General features: G+C 36.1%; 1 protein-coding gene across 4 annotated transcripts in view; it reads left to right on the forward strand.

Moving 5' to 3' along the window:
* The window catches only part of CEP112 (centrosomal protein 112), a 422,424-nt gene that overhangs the window by 24,269 nt on the left and 376,799 nt on the right, over window positions 1-21,356 (forward strand). For 3 of the 4 annotated variants that reach the window (XM_078065962.1, XM_078065965.1, XM_078065963.1), the window contains exons 5-6: window positions 16,590-16,683; window positions 18,495-18,572. In XM_078065962.1, the coding sequence (XP_077922088.1) occupies window positions 16,590-16,683; window positions 18,495-18,572 (172 nt within the window). The remainder of the gene's footprint in view (window positions 1-16,589; window positions 16,684-18,494; window positions 18,573-21,356) is intronic. The other variant, XM_078065964.1, reaches the window with a different exon arrangement.

The raw sequence follows: 21,356 nt of genomic DNA on the forward strand, positions 1-21,356 counted from the left end.
TGCCACACACCCCTGCCACGGGCCCAGGATGGCGGATAGCCATTTGATCCAGCATCTTAAGAAAAAAAAAAGCCATTCTTTCCCCATTCCTGTAGTTGGCATCATTATTGTAAACTAGGAAATCTTATTTGTGCAGGTTTGTTTCTGGACTCTTACCTCCTCCATTGGTCTGTTTGTCTATCTGTGTGCCATTCTATGCTGCCTTAATTACAGTAGCTTTGAAATAAATCTTGATTTTTTAGTAGTGTAGTGTATGCTCTTCTTGGTTCTTTACATTCTCATTTAAATTTTATAAATAGCTTGCCAGTTTATACACACACACACAGACATCCCTCTGTTGAGATTGTGATTGGGAATGTATTTGAGTTTGTAGATCAATTTGGGAAGAATTAATGTCTTTATAATACGGAATTACAGTCCAAGGCCCAGGCAAGCAGTGATCTGTTTTTTGTCCCTATAGTTTTGCCTTTTCTAGAAATTTCATATGAGTAGAATCATAAACTATATAGTCTTATTGCATCTGGTTCTTTCACTTAGTGTGTTATTATTTTTTAAAGATTTTATTTGAGAGACAGAGAGTGCAAGTGAGAGAGTACAAGCAGGGGGAGCAGCAGAGGGAGAGGGAGATGCAGACTTCCCACTGAGCAGAGAGCCCGATGTGGGGCTCAATCCCAGGACCCTGGGATCATGACCTGAGCTGAAGGCAGCCTCTTAACCGACTGAGCCACCCAGGTGCCCTTAGTGTGTTATTATTGAAGTTCATGTTGCATGTATCTATAGTTTATTATGAATAATGCTGCTATGGACATTCATATTGCAAATTTTTGTTTGAACACGTGTTTTTCATTTCTTTTGGGTAGATATCTAGCAGTGGGTTATATGATAAGTGTATAGTTAACTTTTTAAGGGAAATATCAAGCTATGTTCCAGTGTGGCAGTACCGTTTTACATCCCCACTAGCAATGTGTGAGTGTTTCAGTTTTTTCACATCCTCAACTCTTGGTATTATCAGTGTTTTTGATTTTGGTCATTTTAATGGGCATGTAGTGGTATTGCATTATGGTTTTAATTTGCATTCCCCTAATAACTAATTATGCTGAGCATCTTTTCATGTGCTTAATGGCCATTCATATATTTTCTTTGAAGAAATGTCTGTTTTAATAGTTACCTGCTCCCAGGTGCCTGGGTGGCTCAGTTGGTTGGGCGACTGCCTTCGGCTCAGGTCATGATCCTGGAGTCCCTGGATCGAGTCCCGCATCGGGCTCCCTGCTCGGCAGGGAGTCTGCTTCGTCCTCTGACCCTATCCCCTCTCATGTGTTCTCTCTCTCTCAAATAAATAAATAAAATCTTTAAAAAAAAAGTTACCTGCTCCCCACACACCCAACTACAATAATCACTATAGACATTTCTAAAAAGGAGAATAATAAGAGGCACAAAGTAGTCACTGGTCCATAGTAATTCTGAAATCCAGTTGGACAAATATTAAAAATTCCTTAATTAAGGCTTAAGACCTGGGAATAATATTCCATGGCTCTTGGCTCCTCCTGCTGGATTCTTGATTCTATCTTCTGAGTTCTTCCTTTTTCATGAAAGACAGCATGTGTTTGCAGCTGAGTAGTTTTCTCGACCTGTTTCCTTCCAGAATTTTGGGGGTCCAGTGGCCCCTTTTCATTTTGTACTCTATCTTTTCAGTCCAGGAGAGAAGTCTCTCTCTCTGATATAATTTTCTCAGAAACTTTGTAGACCTCCTGTACATCTCATTCATGTTCATTCCATTAGACAAAAGCCACATATATTAATCTCATTGAGATTCCCTTTCCACATTGGGTTCTTCTGAGAAGATTGAGGGACAATGACCATAACCTTTGTAGAGACTCTGTTGTTTGAGAGAATCTGTATGGCATAGGCTTAATCTTTTTTAAAGGTCTCTACGTGTTAATATATAGTACCCTGATGTACCACCTTTAATCTTTTTGATCTTAAAAAAAGGTTTTTCATTTATACTCTTGGCTTTATCTCTAGGCAGTGCCCAAACTTCACTTGGATGCCATTTCTTACTTTAGCATCTTTTGCCAGCTGGAGACTGAGAATTTTTAAAACCATGAAGCCCTGGTTCTTTTTTCTTTTAATTTATTACTCTCCTCTTGCATTTTACTGTAGGCAACAAGAAATACTTTGCTTGGGAATCTCCTTCACCATATCACTTACCCAATTTATTTATTTATTTATTTAAAAGATTTTTATTTATTTAACAGAGATAGAGAGCACAAGTAGGCAGAGTGGCAGACAGAGGGAGAGGCTCTCCGCTGAGCAGGGAGCCCGATGTGGGCCTCGATCCCAGGACCCTGGGATCATGACCTGAGCCGAAGGCAGCCACTTAACTGACTGAACCACCCAGGTGCCCCACTTACCCAATTTATTAACAACATTTTCTATTTTACATGTTACTGAAGTGTGGCTTTCTGCCACTGTATAAAAAGGATCCCTCTTCCTCTGGTTTTTAATAACATGCCTCTCACTTCGTCTTGAGCTCTCACTGGCAATGTCCTCAAATTCCAGATTTCTACCTACAGCTTCTTCAAGTCAATTTTGTCTTTCTCTAGCATACTATTTAAAGTCCTTCCAGACTCCCAACTACTATCAGGTTCAAATGACATTTCCACATTTTTAGGCAGTACCTCACTTCCAAGTACCAAAATCTGTATTAGTCATTATCTATTGCTGCATAACAAATTACTCCAAGTCTTAGCAGCTTAAAAACAATAAACATTTATTATCTTGTGTACATGACGTAGCTGGGATTTGTGGCTCAGGTTCTCTTATAAAGCTGCAAAGTATTTGTGGGGTGTTTGTCTGAGGGCCTCAGTCTTATGGCTTTCCTTCACAGGCTTCCCTCAGTTTCTTGTTGTTTAGACTTCTCCAATGGACAGCATGCAACATGGCAGTTTGTTTGCATTAGAGAGAATAAGCAAGTTGGAAACCAGGGTCTTTTTGTAAACTAATCTTGGAGGTGATAGCCTATCACTTGTGTTAGATTCAGGTTATTAGAAGTAAATCATTAGGTTCAGTGTACACTCAAGGAAAAGGGCTTATATACAAGGGTATGAATACCAGGAGATGGGGATCATTGGGAGCCGTATTAGATGTTGCATAGCACATACCTTGAACAAATACTAAAAATATAATAGACCTGTAACCAGGAAGAAATATAACTCAAAGGATTAAAATGGAATACAGTAAAGTAGTCAACACAAAAGAAGGTAGGGAAAGAAGAACAGAGGAACAAAGAGGAGATGGGATAAATACAAAACAAATAGCAACATGGCAGACTTAATAGAACTATATCAATAATTACATTAAATGTAAATGGACTCAACAGTCCAATCCAAAGGCAGTGGTTGTTATATTGGATTAAAAAAGCAAGAACCGATTGTATGTTATCTATAAGAGACATACTTTAAAATATAAAGATAAGTAAATTGAAAGAGATGTAGAATGTAAAGAGATGTAAAATGAAAACAATAAGCATAAGAAAGTTGGAATAGCTATATTAAATATCAGATAAGATAGACTAAACTAAGGAGAATTATTAGAGACAAACAATTTTGTAATGATATAAGTGTCAGTTCATAAGCATGACATAACAATTATAAATGTGTATGTAGCAAATAGTAAAGCTTCAAAAACACAAGGCAAAACAACAGCTAAAGGGAGAAATAGACAAATCCACAAACATTGCAGATTTTAACACCCTTTCTTAGGAACTGATGGAGCAGAAAAATCAATAAGGATAGAGGACTTGAAAAATGCACTGACTGACCTACCTCAACCTCACTGACATCTATAAAATACCCCACCTGATAAGTGCAGATTACACATCCTTTAAGTGCATATGGAATGTTCATCCAGGTAGTTCATCTCTGGGTCATAAAAGAAATCTCAATGGATCTCAGAAGATGAAAGACATGGAGTATATATTCTGTCCTCATTTGAATTTAATGAGAAATGAACACTAGTATTGTACATCCAGAAAAGCCTTCAAATGTTTATAAATTAAAAAAAAACTTTTTTAAAAAAAGATTTAATTTTAAATGATCTCCACACCCAATGTGGGGCTCAAACTCACAACCCTGAGATCAAGAGTTGCGTGCCCCACTAACTGAGTCAGCCAGGTGCCCCCCAGAAAATCACTTCTAAGAAATCCATTGTTTAAGAAAGAAATCACAAGGGAATTTAGAAAATATTTTCAAACAAAAGATAAGGAAAATACAAAATTTATGAGGTACAGCTAAGGCAGTGCTTAGAGGGAAATTTAGAGTTTCTAATGCGTATAGCAGTAAAGAGATATCGGGGTGCCTGGGTGGCTCAGTCAGTTAAGTGTCTGACTCTTGATTTCAGCTCAGGTCATGACTTCAGGGTCCTAGGATTGAGCCCAGTGTCAGACTCCATGCTCAGCACAGAGTTTGCTTGAGATTCTCTGTCTCTCCCTCTGCCCTACCGCCCAGCTTGTGCGCCTTCTCTCTCTCTGTCTTTCTAAAATAAATAAATAAAATCTCTAAAAAGAAAAGAGATATCTAAAATCAGTGTTCACAGCTCCCGCCTTTGGAAGCTGGAAAAATAAGAGGTGAGTGGACTCAGTGTAAGTAGAATGAAGGAAAAAAATAGATGAGTGGAATTCAGTGCAACAGAAGACAACAGAGAAACATCAATGAACCAAGCATTGATTTTTTTTTTTAAAGATTTTGTTTGTCAGAGAGAGAGTGCACAAGTAGGGGGAGCGTCAGGCAGAGGGAAGGAGTCCCACTGAGCAAGGAGCCCGATGCGGGACTCCATCCCAGGATGCTGGGATCATGACCTGAGCCAAAGGCAGATGCTTAACTGACTGAGCCACCCAGGGGTCCCACATTGATTTTTTTTTGAAAAGCTAAATAAAATTGATAAATCTTGGTCAGACTGATCAAATAAAAAGAAATACAGGGGCAAGTATAAAAACCTGTATAATTTTAATTTTGGCTTATAATTCCATTTTTTGTTTTTTATAGGAGTATAAAGAAATATGCATAAAATAATTATAAATATGTGTTAATGAGTACATGGTATAAGTAACAAAAAGCTGTGGGGAGAGATGTGGAGCTGTAAAGGAGTAGAGGTTTTGTATGCAATTGAAGTTTAAAATATATTGTTGTAACTTTAGGGTTTTTTTTTTTTTGTGTGTGTGTGTGTGTGATCTTCATGGTAACCACAAAGAAAATATACACAAAAGGCTATGAGAAGGGAATCAAAACATGTCACTACAAAAAAAAATCAACTAAATAAAAAGGGCAGGCAGTAAGGAAGGAAATGAGAGACAAGCTATAAGAATACAGAAGATAACAAAATGGCAAAAGTAAGTCTTTGTCTATCACTGATTAATTGCACTTTATGTGTAAATGTATTAAACTCCACAATGAAAAGTCATGGCTTAGAATAATGGATAAAAAATGCCAGTATCCAACTATATGCTGTTTACAGGAGACTCACTTTAGATCTAAGGACACACACACATTAAAAGTGAAAGGATGAAACAAGATATTCCATGTAAATAGTAACCAAAGGAGAGCAGAGGTGGCTATATATCATACAAAATGGACTTTAAATAAAAAACTGTTATGAGACAAAGAAGGGCATTATATTATGATAAAAGGGTCAGTTCACCAAGAAGATTTAACAGTTATAAACATAGATGCACCAAACATCAGAAGTCCTAAATATATGAGGCAAACACTGACAGAACTGAAGGGAGAAATAGCTCTATAATAATAGTAGGAAACCTCAGTACCCCCACATTCCCACATTCAATAATGGATAGAACAATCAGACAGAAGATCAATTAAGAAATAGAAAACTTGAACAACACTATAGACCAATTGGACCAAACAGATATATACAGAGCAAATCACCTAACAATAGCAGAATACACATTTTTCTCAGGAGCACATGGAATATTCTTTAGGGTAAGCCATATGGTAGGCCACAAAAAGTCTTAATAAATTTTGAAAAATTGAAATCACACAGTATTTTTTTCTGATCAAAACATAGGGAAACTAGAAGTCAGTAGCAGAAGTAAAACTGGAAAATTCATAAATGTATGGGATTAAACTCAGTCTGAGCAAGCTATGAGTAAAGAAGAAATTAAAAGGGACATTAGAAAATATCTTGAGATTAATGCAAATGAAAACACAATGAACCAAAACATGTGAGATGCTGTGAGAGCAGTGCTAAGAGGGATATTTACAGCTGTAAAAGCTTACATTAAAAAGAAGAAAGATCTCATATTGACAACCTAAATTTTCATCTTAAGGAACTGGAAAAAGAAGAACAAACTCCAGATTTAGCAGACGAAAGGAAATAATAAAAATTAGAGCAGAGATAAACAAAATGGAGAATGAAAAAAACATTAAGGAAGAAATAAAACCAGAATTGTTTTCTTCAAAAAAATCAACAAAATTGACAAACCACCTTTAGCTGAATCGACTAGAATAGAAAGAAGACTCAACTGAAATTAGAAATGAAAGAGGGGATATTACAACTGATTTTATGGAAATGAAAAGGATTATAGGTGAGTATGATGAACAGATATATGCCAACAAATGGGATAAACCAGATGAAATGGGCAAATTACTAGAAACACACAATCTACAAAGACTGAATCATGAAGAAATAGAAAATCTGGAAAGACCTGTAACTGGTAAGGTGATTGAAGGAATATTCAACAGTCTCACAACAAAAAAAGCTTAGGACCAGATGGCTTCATGGGTGAATCCTACCGAGCATCTGAAGAATATTTAACACCAATCCTCCTCAAACTCTTCCAAAAATTGAAGAGGAGGAAACACTTTCAATTCATGGCATGAGGTCAACATTACCCTGATACTGAAGCCAGACAAAGACACTACTGGAAAACTACAGACCAATTTCCCTGATGAGTATTGATGTAAAAATCTTAAGAAAGAAAAAGAAAGAAAAGAAAGAAAGAACAACTAGCAAACAGAATCTGGCAGCATGTTAAAAGGATTATGTACCATGACCAAGTGGGATATTCCTGGAATGCAAGGATAATACTACATATGAAACTCAATCAATATAATGCATTGCATAAACAGAATGACAGAAAAAAGCCACATGATCATCTCAATTGATCCAGAAAAGGCATCTGACAAAATTTAATACCCTTTCATGATAAAAATAATAAACTAGGAATAGAAGGAAATTATCTCAAAATATGAAAAGCAGATAGCCAACATCATACTTAATGTTGAAAGACAAAGACTTTCCTCTAAGGTCAGGAACAGGACAATGATGCCCACTCTTGTCACTTCTGTTCAACACAGTACTAGAAGCTCTAGCTTTAGCAATTAGGCAAGAAAAAGGCATCCAAATTGGAAAAGAAGAAGTAAAATCTTCTCTGTTCACGGGTGACATGATCTTATACATATAAAACCCTATGTATTCCATAAAAAACTGTTAGAACTAATAAATTCAACAAAGCAGCGGGATATAAAACCAACACAAAAAAATCAGTTGCTTTTTTTAATACACTAACAGTAAACAATCTGAAAAGGAATTAAAACAATTCCATTTACAATAGCCTCAAAAAGAATAAAATACTTAGGAATAAATTGAGGTGTAAAGCTACAAAATGTTGCAGAAAGAAATTAAGGAAGTCACTAGTAAATGGAAAGACATCCTGTGCTCATGGAAGACTTAATATGTTAAGATGCCAATACTACACAAAGTGATATATGGATCCAATGCAATACTATCAAGATTCCAGTGATGTGTTTTTTTTTTTTTTCCCCCAGAAATACAAAAATCCATCCTAAAATTCATATGGAATCTCAGGTGACAATGAATAGCCAGAACAGTCTTGGAAAAGAAGAACAAAACTGGAATTCTCACACTGCCTGATTTCAAAATTTATTGCAAAGCCCAAGTAATCAAAACAATAATATTAACATAAAGACAGATAGATATAGAAAAATATTCTAGAATAGAGACCCCAGAAATAAACCCTTGCATATATGACCAAATTATTTTTGTCAGGGGTGCCAAGGCCACTCAATAGGAAAAGGACAGCTTTTTCAGCAAATTGTGCTGGGAAAACTGGATGCAAAACACATACAAGAGAATGAAGGTGGACTTTTACCTTACACTATATACAAAAACTAACTCAAAATGGATCAAAGACCTAAACATAAGAGCTACAACTATAAAACTTTTAGTTGAAAATATAAGGGAGAAGCTTCATGACAGTGGATTTGGCAGTGATTTATTGGATATGACACCAAAAGCAAAAAAATAGATGAATTGAGTTACATCGAAATTAGAAACTTTTGTGTATCAAAGGATGCAATAAACAGAATGAAAAGACATCCCATGCAATGGGAGAAAATATTTGCAAATTGAAACATGGTTAATTTTCAGAATATATAAAAAAATTCTACAACTTGGAATGCTTGGGTGGCTCAGTCATTTAGGCATCTGACTCTTGATTTTGGCTCGTGTCGTGATCTTGGGGTCATGGTACTGAGCCCTGAGTTGGGCTCTGAGCTCAGCTTGGAGTCTGCTAAAATTCTCTCCCTCTCCCCCTGCCCCTCTGTCCCTTGGTTCATGCACGTGTGCACTCTCTAAAAAAAACAAAACAAAACAAACTTCTACAGGGGCACCTGGGTGGCTCAGTCGTTAAACATCTGCCTTCAGCTCAGGTCATGATCCCAGGGTCCTGGGATCGAGCCCCACATCAGGCTCCCCGCTCCGCAGGAAGCCTGCTTCTTCCTCTCCCACTCCCCCTGCTTGTGTTCCCTCTCTCGCTGTGTCTCTCTCTGTCAAATAAATAAAATCTTTAAAAAACAACAACAAACTTCTACAATTCAATGACAACAACAAAAAACTACCTGGTCAAAAAATGGGCAAAAAAACTTGAATAGATATTTCTCCAAAGAAGATATGCAAATGGCCAATAAACACATGAAAAGATGCTCAACATCAATAATCATTCTGGAAATGCAAATCAAAAACATACCGAGGTATCACCTCACACCTATTAGGATGGCTACTATTAAAAAAAAAAAAAAAAACCCAGAAATTAAGTATTGGCAAGGATGCAGAGAAATTGAGACCCTTGTGCACTATTGGTGGAAATGTAAAATGGGATAGGCTACTGTGAAAAATAATATGGCAGTTCTGCAAATAAATTAAAAATAGTTACCTTATGATCTAACAAACCCAAAAGAATTGAAAATGGGGAATTGAACAGTTATTTGTACACCCATGTTTATGGTATCATTATTTGCACTAGCCAAAAGGTGGAAGAATTCCAAGTATTCATCAGTCGATGAATGGAAAGAAAATGTGGTATAAACATACAATGGAAGATGAGTAAGCCTTAAAAAGGAAGGAAATTCTGACACGTGTTACAGCATGGATGAAACCTGTAGGGGAAATAAGCCAATCACAAAAAGACAAATACTGTATGTTTCCACTTCTGTGAGGTACCTAAAGTAGATTCATAAAGGCAGAAAGTAGAATGGTGTTTGCCAAAGGCTGTAGGCAGAGAGGAATGGGGAGTTATTGTTTAGTGGGTACAGGGTTTTAGTTTGGAAAGATGAAAACGTTCTAGAGATGGATGGTGATGATGGGTGTACAGCAATATGCATGAACTATTTTTTTAAAGATTTTATTTATTAGAGTGTGAAAGCATGAGTGGGGGTAGGAGCAGAGGGAGAGGAACAAGCAGACTCTGTGCTCAGCATGGAGATGGGTGCAGGGCTTGATCCCAGGATCCTGAGATGCCCTGAGCCAAAACCCAAGAGTCCAACACCTAACCAGCTGAGCCACGCAGGCGCCCCTGTGAGTGTACTTAATGCCACTGAACTATACACTTAAAAATGGTTAAGACAGTAAATTTTATGTTATGTATATTTTGCCATAATTAAAAATAAAAAAGAGAGAAAACACAAATTAGCAATATCAAGAATGAAAAGGAGACTCCATATGGATCCTGCACACATTAAGAATGTAATAAGAGAATAATATAAACAACTTTATATCACTGAAAACTTTGAGGAAGTGGACACGTTCCCTGAAAGACACAGAACAAATAATGACTCAAGAAGAAATGGGAAATTTGAGTAGCCCTATTATCTACCAAGGAAACTTAATTCGTAATTAACCACCTTTCCACAAAGAAATCTCCAAACCCAGATAGCTTCCTTGGTGAATTTTATCAGGCTTTTATGGAAGAAATATCATCCTGCATGAAATTTTTCCAGGAAGTAGAGGAAGAGGGAATGCTTCCCAACTGATTTTGTTAATTCAGTATTATGTTGTTTCCAAAAGAAGACAAAGACATTACAAGAACATAAAACTGCATACCAGTATTCCCTCATGGACATAAACATTCTTAATTAACAAATTGTATCCAGAAAAAGGATAAAAAGGATAACATATCATGTATGTATGGAGCTTATCCCAGGAACATGAGGGTTTTTGGCATTTGAAAATCTATTTCGTCACATAAATAAGAAAGAAAGATCATGTCACCATCTCAATAGATGCAGAAAAAGCATTTAACAAGATGCAACAACCATCCATGATAAAAACTCTCAGCAAATTAGGAATAGAGGGGAATTTTCTCTGCTCGATTTAAGTTAACCATGAAAAATCAAAGCAATTATATATAAAGAAAGAAAAGAAAGAGGACTTAACGTTCCTGATTTTTAGAATTAAAGCTACAGTAATAGAGATATCAGTGTTGGTGAGAAGATAGATAAAGCCATAGATTAGAACAGAAATTCTAGAAATACGTCTGCATGTATATGGTCAACTGATTTTCCACAAAGATGGCAATGAAATTAAATGAAGAAAGGAATTAAATCAAATTATGGGGGAACAACTGGATATCCATATGGGAAAAAATGAAATGGGTTATAGACTCAAATGAAAATGCTAAACACTAGAGAAATTTTTTTTTTAAAGATTTATTTATTTGAGAGAGAGAGCAACAGAGAGAGAGAACAAGCCAGGGGGAGAGGCAGAAGGAGAAGCAGATACCCCAATGAGCAGGGAGCCCTATGTGGGACTTGATCCCAGGACCCTGGGATCATGACCTGAGCTGAAGGTAGACACTGGGCCGACTGAGCCACCTAGGCGCCCCAACACTAGAGAACTTTTTAAAAGTAAACAGATCTTTATGACCTAGGAGTAGGCAAAGATTTCTGAAATAGGATATTAAAAAAAAAAAAAAAAACACAACGAAGAAATAAGTTATAAACTGGGCTATCAAAAGTGAAACCTTTTTCTTTGAAAGACACCATTTGGAAAATCACCTGGCAAGGCACAGAATGGGAGAAAATACTCTAAATACAAATGTCTGACAAAGGACCTGTGTCTAGAATATGTGAAGAACTCTTTATAACTCAAGAAAAAGGAAAAAACCCAATGTGCAAAAGATTTTACAGACACCTCACAAAAGAAAATCTATCAGTGAGTCATATACACATGTGAAAAGATGGTCAGCATCATTCCTGATCAGAGAAATGAATATGATGAGGCACCATGGGATACCACCCCACACATGTCCGAGTGGGTAAGATGATAAAGACTGCGAAAGCCACTATGGTGATGATGCAATGAAATGGGAAGGCTCATACAGTGTTGATGGAATGTGAAATGGCACAACCACTTTGGAAAACAGTTGTCAATTTCTTAAAAAGTTTAAGGTAACTTACATATGACCCCATAATTCTATTCCCAGGCATTTAGTCAAGAGAAATGAAAGCATATGTCCATATCATAAATACTTGAATTTGAATGCTCATAGCAGCTTTTTTTCATTGTATCCAAAATGTGGAGACAGTCTACATGGCCATCAGCACACGAATATATATGCAAATTATGGTTCATTCATATAAGGGAATACTACTAATCAATAAAAAGAAGTAGACTTAAAAAAAAAAAGATTTATTTGAGGGAGAGAGCGACAGAGCGTGTGAATGAGTGGAAGGAGGGGCAGAGGGAGAGTATCTTTCAAGAAGATTCCCCGCTGAGTACGGAGCCCCATGAGGGGCTCCATCTCACAACCCATGAGGTCATGACCTGAGCTGAAACTGAGAGTTGGATGTTTAACCGACTGAGCCACTCAGGTGCCCCAAGAAATGAACTTTTGATACATGTAACAATATGGCTGAATGTCAAAAACATTTTCCTCAGTGAGATAAGCCAGACGTAAAAATGTACATACTGTTTGATTCCATATACACAAGATTCTACTAAATGGAGGTTGTCTGGGTTTGCAGGAGATTGATAACAAAGGAGCTCAAGGGAACTTTCGGGTGCGATGGAAAGAATCTGTGTCTTTATTGTGGTGGTTATACAGGTATTTGTCAAAACTCATCAAACTCTGCATTTTAAATGGATACCATTTATTTATACATAAATTATACCTCAATAAACTTAATAAAAATCAGGTACTCCTGGGTAGCTCAGTTGGTTAAGCATCTGCCTTTGGCGCAGGTCATGATCTCAGGGTCCTGGGATCGAGACCCGCATCGGGCTCTTGCTCAGTGGGGAGCCTGCTTCTCCCTCTGCTTGCTGCTCCCCCTGTTTGTGCTCTCTCTCTCTCTCTGACAAATAAATAAAATCTTAAAAAAAACTTAATAAAAATCATATCCAGATGTAGTTGAGGCTTCCTTGGTGTGGCTTCCAATGTAAACACCTATGAACTAAAGGAACAAGTTATACCCCCCACCGCCAGCCATACAGCCAACACGTGGTAGAGGGCCTGGAGAACTCCCATTCACAAACCAAGGAGAGCAAGAGACACATAGTGATGACAATTCTGTAGCCGTTCTGAAATCTAGCCAGGCATTTGTTGCCTGTTTCTTGATAAGGGTTTAGTGTTCCTTCCCAGCTCTTTGCTCTTCTACCCTTTGGGCTCTTGGCTTTTCCCTCTGAATTATCTTTTTTTTTTTTTTTAAATTATAAGGAATGATTTGCTTTAAGCTGAGTAGTTTCCCAGCCTGCCTCCTGTTTGTAGGAATTTGGAGAATCAAATGTCTCTTTTCATTTTGAATTCTGTCCCTTTCACATGAAGCTAGTCTGATTCCTTGGTTTTTGAGGCTATATCTGTGTCCTTTGCCTTTCCTAAGCAGACAGTTTTTTATAAGCCATAGCTTTCAGAAGTGATCACCACACTGATTTTCAGCTTCCTCTCAAGAGCAAGGATATCCATCCCCACCTCTGGATTTTTGGTGAGTTTGACTTTGTTCCTCTACTTTGGGGAACTTCGATTCCCTATTACTTCTCCAGAGTCACACTTCCTGCTGTCTCTAGTTGTTTCTGGAACCAGAGCCTGGCAGACCTTCAGTTTCCATCCTTTTCATGGCATTGCATTTGTTCTAGCTAAGAGTGGCATCATAAGTTACTCTTTTAAGCTCTTCTCTGATGCAGTCTTGACTGGCACTGTCACTACTATTTCTTAATTATTATTTCCCCCATTTCTGTTTTATTTACTTCTTTTGGAATTCATATTATTTCGATGTTAGAGATTATGAATCTTTCTACCTTATCTCTTGCGTTTTCATTTATTATAATCATCCCCTTATTTTTTCCTTTGTTATCTGAATATTTCTTGAACTAGTTTTCTAATTCACTGATTTGATTTTATACTATATTTAATCTGCTATTCTCTTCTTCCATTATGATTTTAAAATTTGGTAATCATGTTTTTCATTTGTAAGCACATTTTTATGATCACAGGTTCATTTCCATTTTATACCTGAAATATCCCCTTGAATGACATTGGAAACGCAAATTAAAGTTGTTATTTAGAAGTTTCCCTTTTATATATATATGGTAAGTTTCTTTTGCAGGAGGACATTTGATTGGTCTTCCTTTAGGCTTCTAAATCTTACATGTCTTATGTCTTATCTCTATCTTTATGGGGACAAGTCTTTGTTTCTCTAGTATTTGGAATCAAGAATGATGCTGAGAGAATGGTTCTGGATTCTTGCTGAAATATTTTAGCATTAGGAAAAAGTAAAAGGGAAAAATTTGTATTTCCTACAGTTTTATTCCTTCTGAGGAGGAAAGAGGCATTTGCATGTCAGGAAACTTAGTAACATGCTTACTAATGTTTCTGTGTCAGTTTCAGCACTCTGAAATTGATCAAGACAGAGTCTCTCTTCTCATTGGCGCAAGTACCATAACCACAAGCTCCTGTCATCATGTCCCCTGAACCAGGTGCTCTATGAGCACCACGCCTTGTTATTCTGTGTGGTAGATAGCACCTGTTACTCTTCCTAAAGAGGTTTATAGGGTTGAGCTTTGTCTCCTATCCTCTCTCTCACTGTCACCCTGACCGTCAGTCCCATCACTGTGAGTTTGAACTGTCCATCTACTTTGAGTTCCAGTTAATGGTGTTTCCAGCTGGAGACAGTCCCAGTGGCAAGAAACTAAACTTCTGTGCCTAACATCCTGTGTCTCTTGTGTCAGCCAGATTTTAGCAGTGATAAGGCCTCCTTCATTGGTTGTCTCGACTGCCTGCACAAGAAACTGGCTTCAGCAATGCCTCTGCTTTATTTAGCCTGAATTGGAGCATGTTTTAGGGACAATATAATGAATTTAGTTTTGGACACGTTGAATTGTAAGTAAGTAGGGCTTTTCAATTTGTATTTGTAATGGGGTTGGAGGCTGAGAGAGCAATTTGGGTTGGAAATGTAGATTTGGTAACCAAAGCTCCTTGTTATTTGAAAAATGGATAGTTGTTTTATTAGCACTTTGGATTGTCCAGAGGGAATGCATGTAAAATGGAAATAAACAAGGTTAGACGCAGAACCCTGAGATTATAGCATGGTTGGGGTGGGCAGGGAAATAAAAGCTACTGAAGGTTATTGTGAAGGAGATTTCTGAAGGATCGAATGAGAATTGGGAAAGAATGGTTCTACGGAGGCAGTGAATGTGGCATCTGTAAAACACTGTTCCTGATGTTTTAGTGAGATCAACTAGGGTAAGGACAGATAGCGGCTCATTTGCTTGAGCAACTAGGAGATCGTTGATGACTTATTGCAGCACTTTCAGGATGAGTGGAAGTCAGATTGCAGTTGATTGATAAGTGTATGGCAGGTTAGGACATGGATCTAATAACTTATTTTGAAAATTTATTGTGAAGGGAAAGAGGTAGATTGGTACAGAGGACAGCTACAAGTGAATTAAAGGATATGTTGTTTTATGTATGCACCCTGTGTAATAAATAGATAAATGTTTCAGGCCTCTTTTTTATTAATATTTTCTATGAGAATTTCTTTTAATATTTAAGCATTTTTCAATTTTTAAGTTAGCTCTTTTTATGATTGTTTAATCTATTCTTAAAGAAGGACAGGCCACTGCTTAGTATGGTGTATCAGGTTGCCTCTTCCCACATCCTAGGTTTTAAATGTTTGTATCAGCTCAAGCACATGGGCTAATGAAATTATTCTCAAAATATTACTTTATTTATTTTTCTCATTTGATTTTAAGTATTTGGATATCTGGGATATTGAGTACAGGTATAAAAAATTAACAGCTTCTTTAAAATAGCTTTTTCAGACATTTTACATTACTTAGTAACTAGTCTAAGGAATGTTATTCTTTTGGTGTTACTAACAAAAACAAATTCATTGTCATCTTGTCTTTTTCAACTACTATTCTGTCTTTGGGAATATTTAGTATGGATCAGTATTTGTGAAGGGAATCCTGATAGGGCTTGTGGTTAACAGTTAGTGACTTTAACTCATTCTTTAATGGTTAATTTCCATTTTATGTATCTTGAAGGAGCTGTTCAGAGCATAGATATTCATAATAATGAAACTTTCATTGAAGCAACTTGAGTAAAAATGTATGAGAGACTCCAGGCTAAAGTAGAATATTGAGAATGATATTTTTATATTATATTTTATATTGGAGAAAAGCCTTTTTATTCAAATTCATTTGGAAGCTTAAACTATTTTCCTATTTATACTGTACTTATAATTTTATCTGAATTAACATGGTATATTTTAAATTTAAGACTGATTTATCTGTAGTTTCTGACATGGTTTCAAATTAATCCAAATTTTCAGTACATGAGGATTTTTACATTTTATGTATTTTAAGGCTTCATCTTGATGTACAACAGGAATCCAATAAAACTTACTAACCTTTTAAAACAATTATCCTCTTTGAGAATATGTGCTTCATTTTTCTTTTGTTCTCCACGTAGAAAAGAGGGAGGAAGGAGAAAAGATTTAAATACGTGTAGTTTATTACAGTTCCACTTTAAAATAGCATTTGTTTATAAGCAGGTATGTGGCATTTAGGTGACATTTTATGTATAGTTAAATCTAAATGAAATAAAATGTGAGAAATACAAATGGTCATTATACACATTTCTTTTTTCTTTGCTATGGAAGCATTATTTTTAAATATAAACAATTGTCTCATTTCCAAAAGAAGAAAATTAGTAATCCTAGATTTGAATGCCCTGTGTCCTCTGAATTTCCCCCATTCTGATTGTTACTATTTTGGTCTGTTAGTAGGGAACAATACACTGCGAAGCTCCAAATGAGATCACATTCTATGAGTCCAACCTCCAGAGAAGATGGACAAAATATTACCCCAAAGAGTTGTGTAAGATCAGATTCTACTTTCATTTGTTTGTTTGTTATTTTAAAATAACTCCACAAATTTTTAGTTTCATGTTTGTCAAAGTTCCAACAATTAACTTAAAAACAGTGAAAACAACCTAAAGGTTTTGGTGAACATCCTGATATCAAAGAAAATGGTGTGTTTGGTATATTCCATAGTGTTCCTTCTGCTTTCTCAGTGATTCTGAGGCATCATGTGAAGCAGTGTGTTGTTTCTCTTGTGCATTGAAGAATAACTTTGGAAAGCTTCATTTTGTAGCTGTTTTTTTCCATTTCCCTTTTACTCAGTACATATATATATATAATTAGACACCCAGTGGTCATAAATTTAAGAAACTTGGATTAACTTGTAGTGAAGTAGGGGATACTGCATTTTTGCTGAAGGTGAGCTGTTTATGTCCTGAAATGTGAGTGCCTCTCTTGCATCTAATGCTTAACATAGTTTTGGTTTGACCAAGGTGCTAGTGAGCATTCCAGTTAGCTTTCTAAAGAGAAGAATTTTGCCTGCTTACTATGGCCTTTCTTGCGTAACTCTGGCTCGTCTTGGGTTACATGACTTTTAGTTACAAGGAGATCATGTGTGATGCGTGACTGTTCAGCACATATTGCTCTAAACATAACTCACTGCATTTTCTCCAGTGATAGTTTGGAACTTTGGAAAATATTTTAAGGGCAGCATATTTCAAATATTTGTGGGGTTATTATCAACCATTTCATTTACTCAAAATAAACAAGGCAGGTGCATTTTCTTAAGACGTACGAGAAACAGGGGACCAACAATAGAAACAATAATGAATTTAAATATAGTATATATAATAAATTCAACATTTTGTTCAATAGAAATTTGGAGATAAGGTATGGAGAACATTTTAGTATATTTTTCATCACTTCAGATAATTTAGATGATCATAGGTAAGTAGATTTATTTATTAGTAGTGAGGTTTTCTAAAAGTGTGCAAATGGTGTGCCAACAAATTTTATTTCAAAATACATTGTTTTGGCTGTACTGTAATATATGCATTATTATTTTACACAGATTTACCTTTCTAAGTTTTTAGAGCTTGTAGATCATTGTCCATTTCTGGGCACAGATTTTAGTCTGTGCTCAGTTAAAGTTTTAATCTGCTTTGATAAATGTGTAATATAATAAGTTATATGGGAGGGGAAAAAAGCATGCAATTTTAATTTTTTAAAAAAGTAAAATTTCACCATAATTGTATTCTCATGATGTGAATCCAAAGCTTATTTCTCTTTATATTCAGTGTATGAATGAGAATTAATTTAAGAACGAAGAGCTTCTTGGACATCAACACAAACTTCCCTGTTAACTAATTTTAAGGATTATAAATAATTCATCTTTTCAAGTGTTTCCCCACCCCCCTTTAAAGCTACTGTGGTATACCACAATTAAAACTTTTTGTAAAAGAACTTAAAGAGAAGAATCTGGATTAATTTTTAAGATATTCTTTTGATGTGTGGTTTTTTTTTTTTTTTGAAATCTAGTTACTGTGTGAATATATTGTGAAGGCACCTCATAGCCCTAAGCAGCTATAATAAACGGTCATTACTTAGAATTGAGAACTCTAGCTCAGCTGTAACATAAACCTTTCCTTTGAGAGCAATAAAGCACTACCAGAAAAGCACACAAAATTCTCATTACTCTGAATGACATATATTTTGTCCTCTTTTCTGTCTTTTCTGTTTTCTTTATTTTTCCCTCTCACTCTCTCTCTCTCCCTTCTTCCTTTTCTTTATTTCTTCCTTCCTTCTTCTCTTTTGTCTTTTGTCTTTCAGGAAGCTCATTCCAAAAAATCTGCTGTTTCTTTGGATGACAGCGACATCGAAGCTCGCCTTAATAGTTGGAATCTTGGGGTAAAAACAAAAGTACTTTATGTATGTATGTCACCATAGGAGAATTGTATTTGGAAAACATCTGAACTAATTCTACTTAGTGAATATTATCAGATGTCAGCCATTTAGTACTGTGGTAGTACTGTGGGAGATGGACTTTGAGTACAGGGAAGAGAAAGAACATTCCAAAGAAGCAAAAACAGTCCCTGCCCTCAACAAGCGGACTTTCTTATTGGTGAAATAGGAGATACACACATACATAGTTAAATAATAATTGAAGATAGTACATGGTAAAATATTAAAATGAGTTAGAAAGTAGAATACTAAAGTGGAGGGCAGGGAGGGAAGGACTTGGAGAACCAAGGTCATTTTGGTTAAAAAAATTGGGAGATTTCCTGGATGAGCTGCCATCATGGGCAGCAGTTTTCAGGTAAAGACCGAGAGGGGCCTGGACGTATCCAGATAGGCGTGGAGGTGGAGAACTAGGAAGAGAGAGGCATGAAGAAATGTGGGTGGTGTAAGTCAGCTGTCACAGTTGGATCTTTGGGACTTAAATAGTGGATTGGGGGCAACGTTAATCAGGCTGGATTGTATTGGAGCTTTGAATGCTAAATTGAGTGGTTGAGCGTTTACATTTTAGGCAATAGTGAGCCCTGGACGTTTATTTTTTCCTTCCACGGTCCACTTTACATGATGCTGTTTAAATGCTTTGAGGAAATGAAAAGGGGGTTAGAACAATTTTTATCGCATTTTGTTATTAATAAAATAATTTGTAATTTGAAAATTTGAAAAATATAGAAAATCAGGAATAAAGTATGTTTGAAAATCTTAACACTGAGAGATGGTTTAACCTTTTGCTATATATATTCTCCCCTCCTTTTTTTTCCTGTGTGTATTTATAAAACTAAAATTTAAACAAAACATAAGTACTATTATGTGCTGTTTTAAATTTGCTATAATTTTATAATAGTTCTATAAATATGAATATTAACAATAGCACTAATTTTTCTTTTGGATGGGTATTCCATAACTTATTTAAGCATTCTGCTATTTTTGGACATTTCGGTTGCTCCCAGTGTGTGGCTAATATAAGTAATACTGCACTAAAATTCCCTACAGAATCTTTGTATACATATTTGGTTGCTTTCTCAGGTTATATCCCTTCCTGGTACATTGCCCCCAGAAGGTATATACCGGTTTATTCTCCAACCAGCAGTGTAGAGGATTGTCTATTTCTTAATTCTTCACTGACATTAGGGGTTGTTATTTTAAAAAACCTAAAACCCTTCCTACTAATAATGGTCTTTAATGAAAGCGGTGCTTTAGGAAAATTGACTTGGTGGCATTTTGAAGGTTATACTAGATGTGAATAGAAATTGGAGAAAGGGAGCCAATCATCTTTTCGGTGTTTGTGGTGAACTCCACAATAGTGTGATTTCTGTGAAGATGGAAAGTGTTGAAAGAAAAGACATTTCAAAGAGGGTCAAGGATGCTAGTGACTGATAGGTGAGCTGACCGGAAGGGCACCTAAAGGCTTGCTTCTAGGAAATGGGAACATTGGCTCTCTGTCAGTTAACTGTCAGATGGGGGAATCCATCTGAAGGGTTACAAGTTTCCTTTTAGACTGGAATCCATTTGAAGGGTTACAGGTTTCCTTTTAGACTGAAGAGATGGTCTGACGAACTGGGGAGGTCAAGATTTGGAGCTTCATGAGACTCGAGGGCTGGAATCCTATTTCGTAGTCATGCTGTTCGAGGTGGTGGCTGCACCCAGAGGCTGGACGGCCAGTCTTCAGGGGACAGAGTAAGGACAGCTGACTCCTACAAGGGACATGATTAGAAGGTAGGGAATGGATAAGAATTTAAAGCAATATGAATCTCCTAGCCATTTTGGGAGCATGTTGGTGAAAGAGAAGAGAGAGAATTAGTAACAAGAGGGGAATAGTAAGTCAAAAGAAACACACTGTTATGTTTGAAGGCGGAGGGGAAGCTGCCCCTGGAGGGAAGGCCTAAGTTACCAGTGTGGGAGAAGAGCATAGGAAATCCCCCAGAAAGACAATGTTTTTGTTATTTGCCAGAAAGCAGTATCAAAGTGAAAAGTGAAATTCTGGGCTATCCTTTTAAACTTGCCTTTGCCCTTAGCCATTTGAAACTTCTGATGTACATTTCTTAGCACACACAGTACTTTGCCTGATTATTTAACTGTTCAGAGGATTAAAATTTTCATTTGTATAATAAAATTAAAATAAAACATCTAAAATATTTTGAGGTAATGCCTTAAAACTAGGTATGCCTGGGTTTTGTTTCACAGTTTTGTTGTTCAAAGAGTGCAGTAACAGTATAAAGTATGAAAGTCTTGCATTTTTATATATTTATAACATCTATACATTAATCAGGCTGAACTATATCTTTTGATCACAGTAGAATACTTTAAGAATCCAGTGTATTAAAAAGCTTAGATTTTAGTTTGCTTTGATTTTAGTTTTGTGTGATGGATTTTTTTTTCTTTCTTCCTGTGAATGATCAGTTAATAGTAGTTAATTTTAGTGCTCTACACCAAGGGTACATTTTTTATATTGCTGGCATGACTTTCATACACCTTCATTCAGATGCATTAGATGTTCTGGAATTTGAATTTTCTAGTTTTTGTTAAAAATACATTTTTCCCTCAAATATATTCTTTCTTTCTCCAGGAGTGTGTTAGTTTTTTTTTTAGGAATACATAATTCAAGTAGAGATTTACTTATTAAACCTAGCAATTAAATTTTCCTCCTATATTTTTTTCTTACTCTTTAAGCTTTTTAAC

This window comes from Halichoerus grypus, chromosome 2 (assembly GCF_964656455.1).
Source record: "Halichoerus grypus chromosome 2, mHalGry1.hap1.1, whole genome shotgun sequence".
Lineage (NCBI taxonomy): Eukaryota > Metazoa > Chordata > Mammalia > Carnivora > Phocidae > Halichoerus > Halichoerus grypus.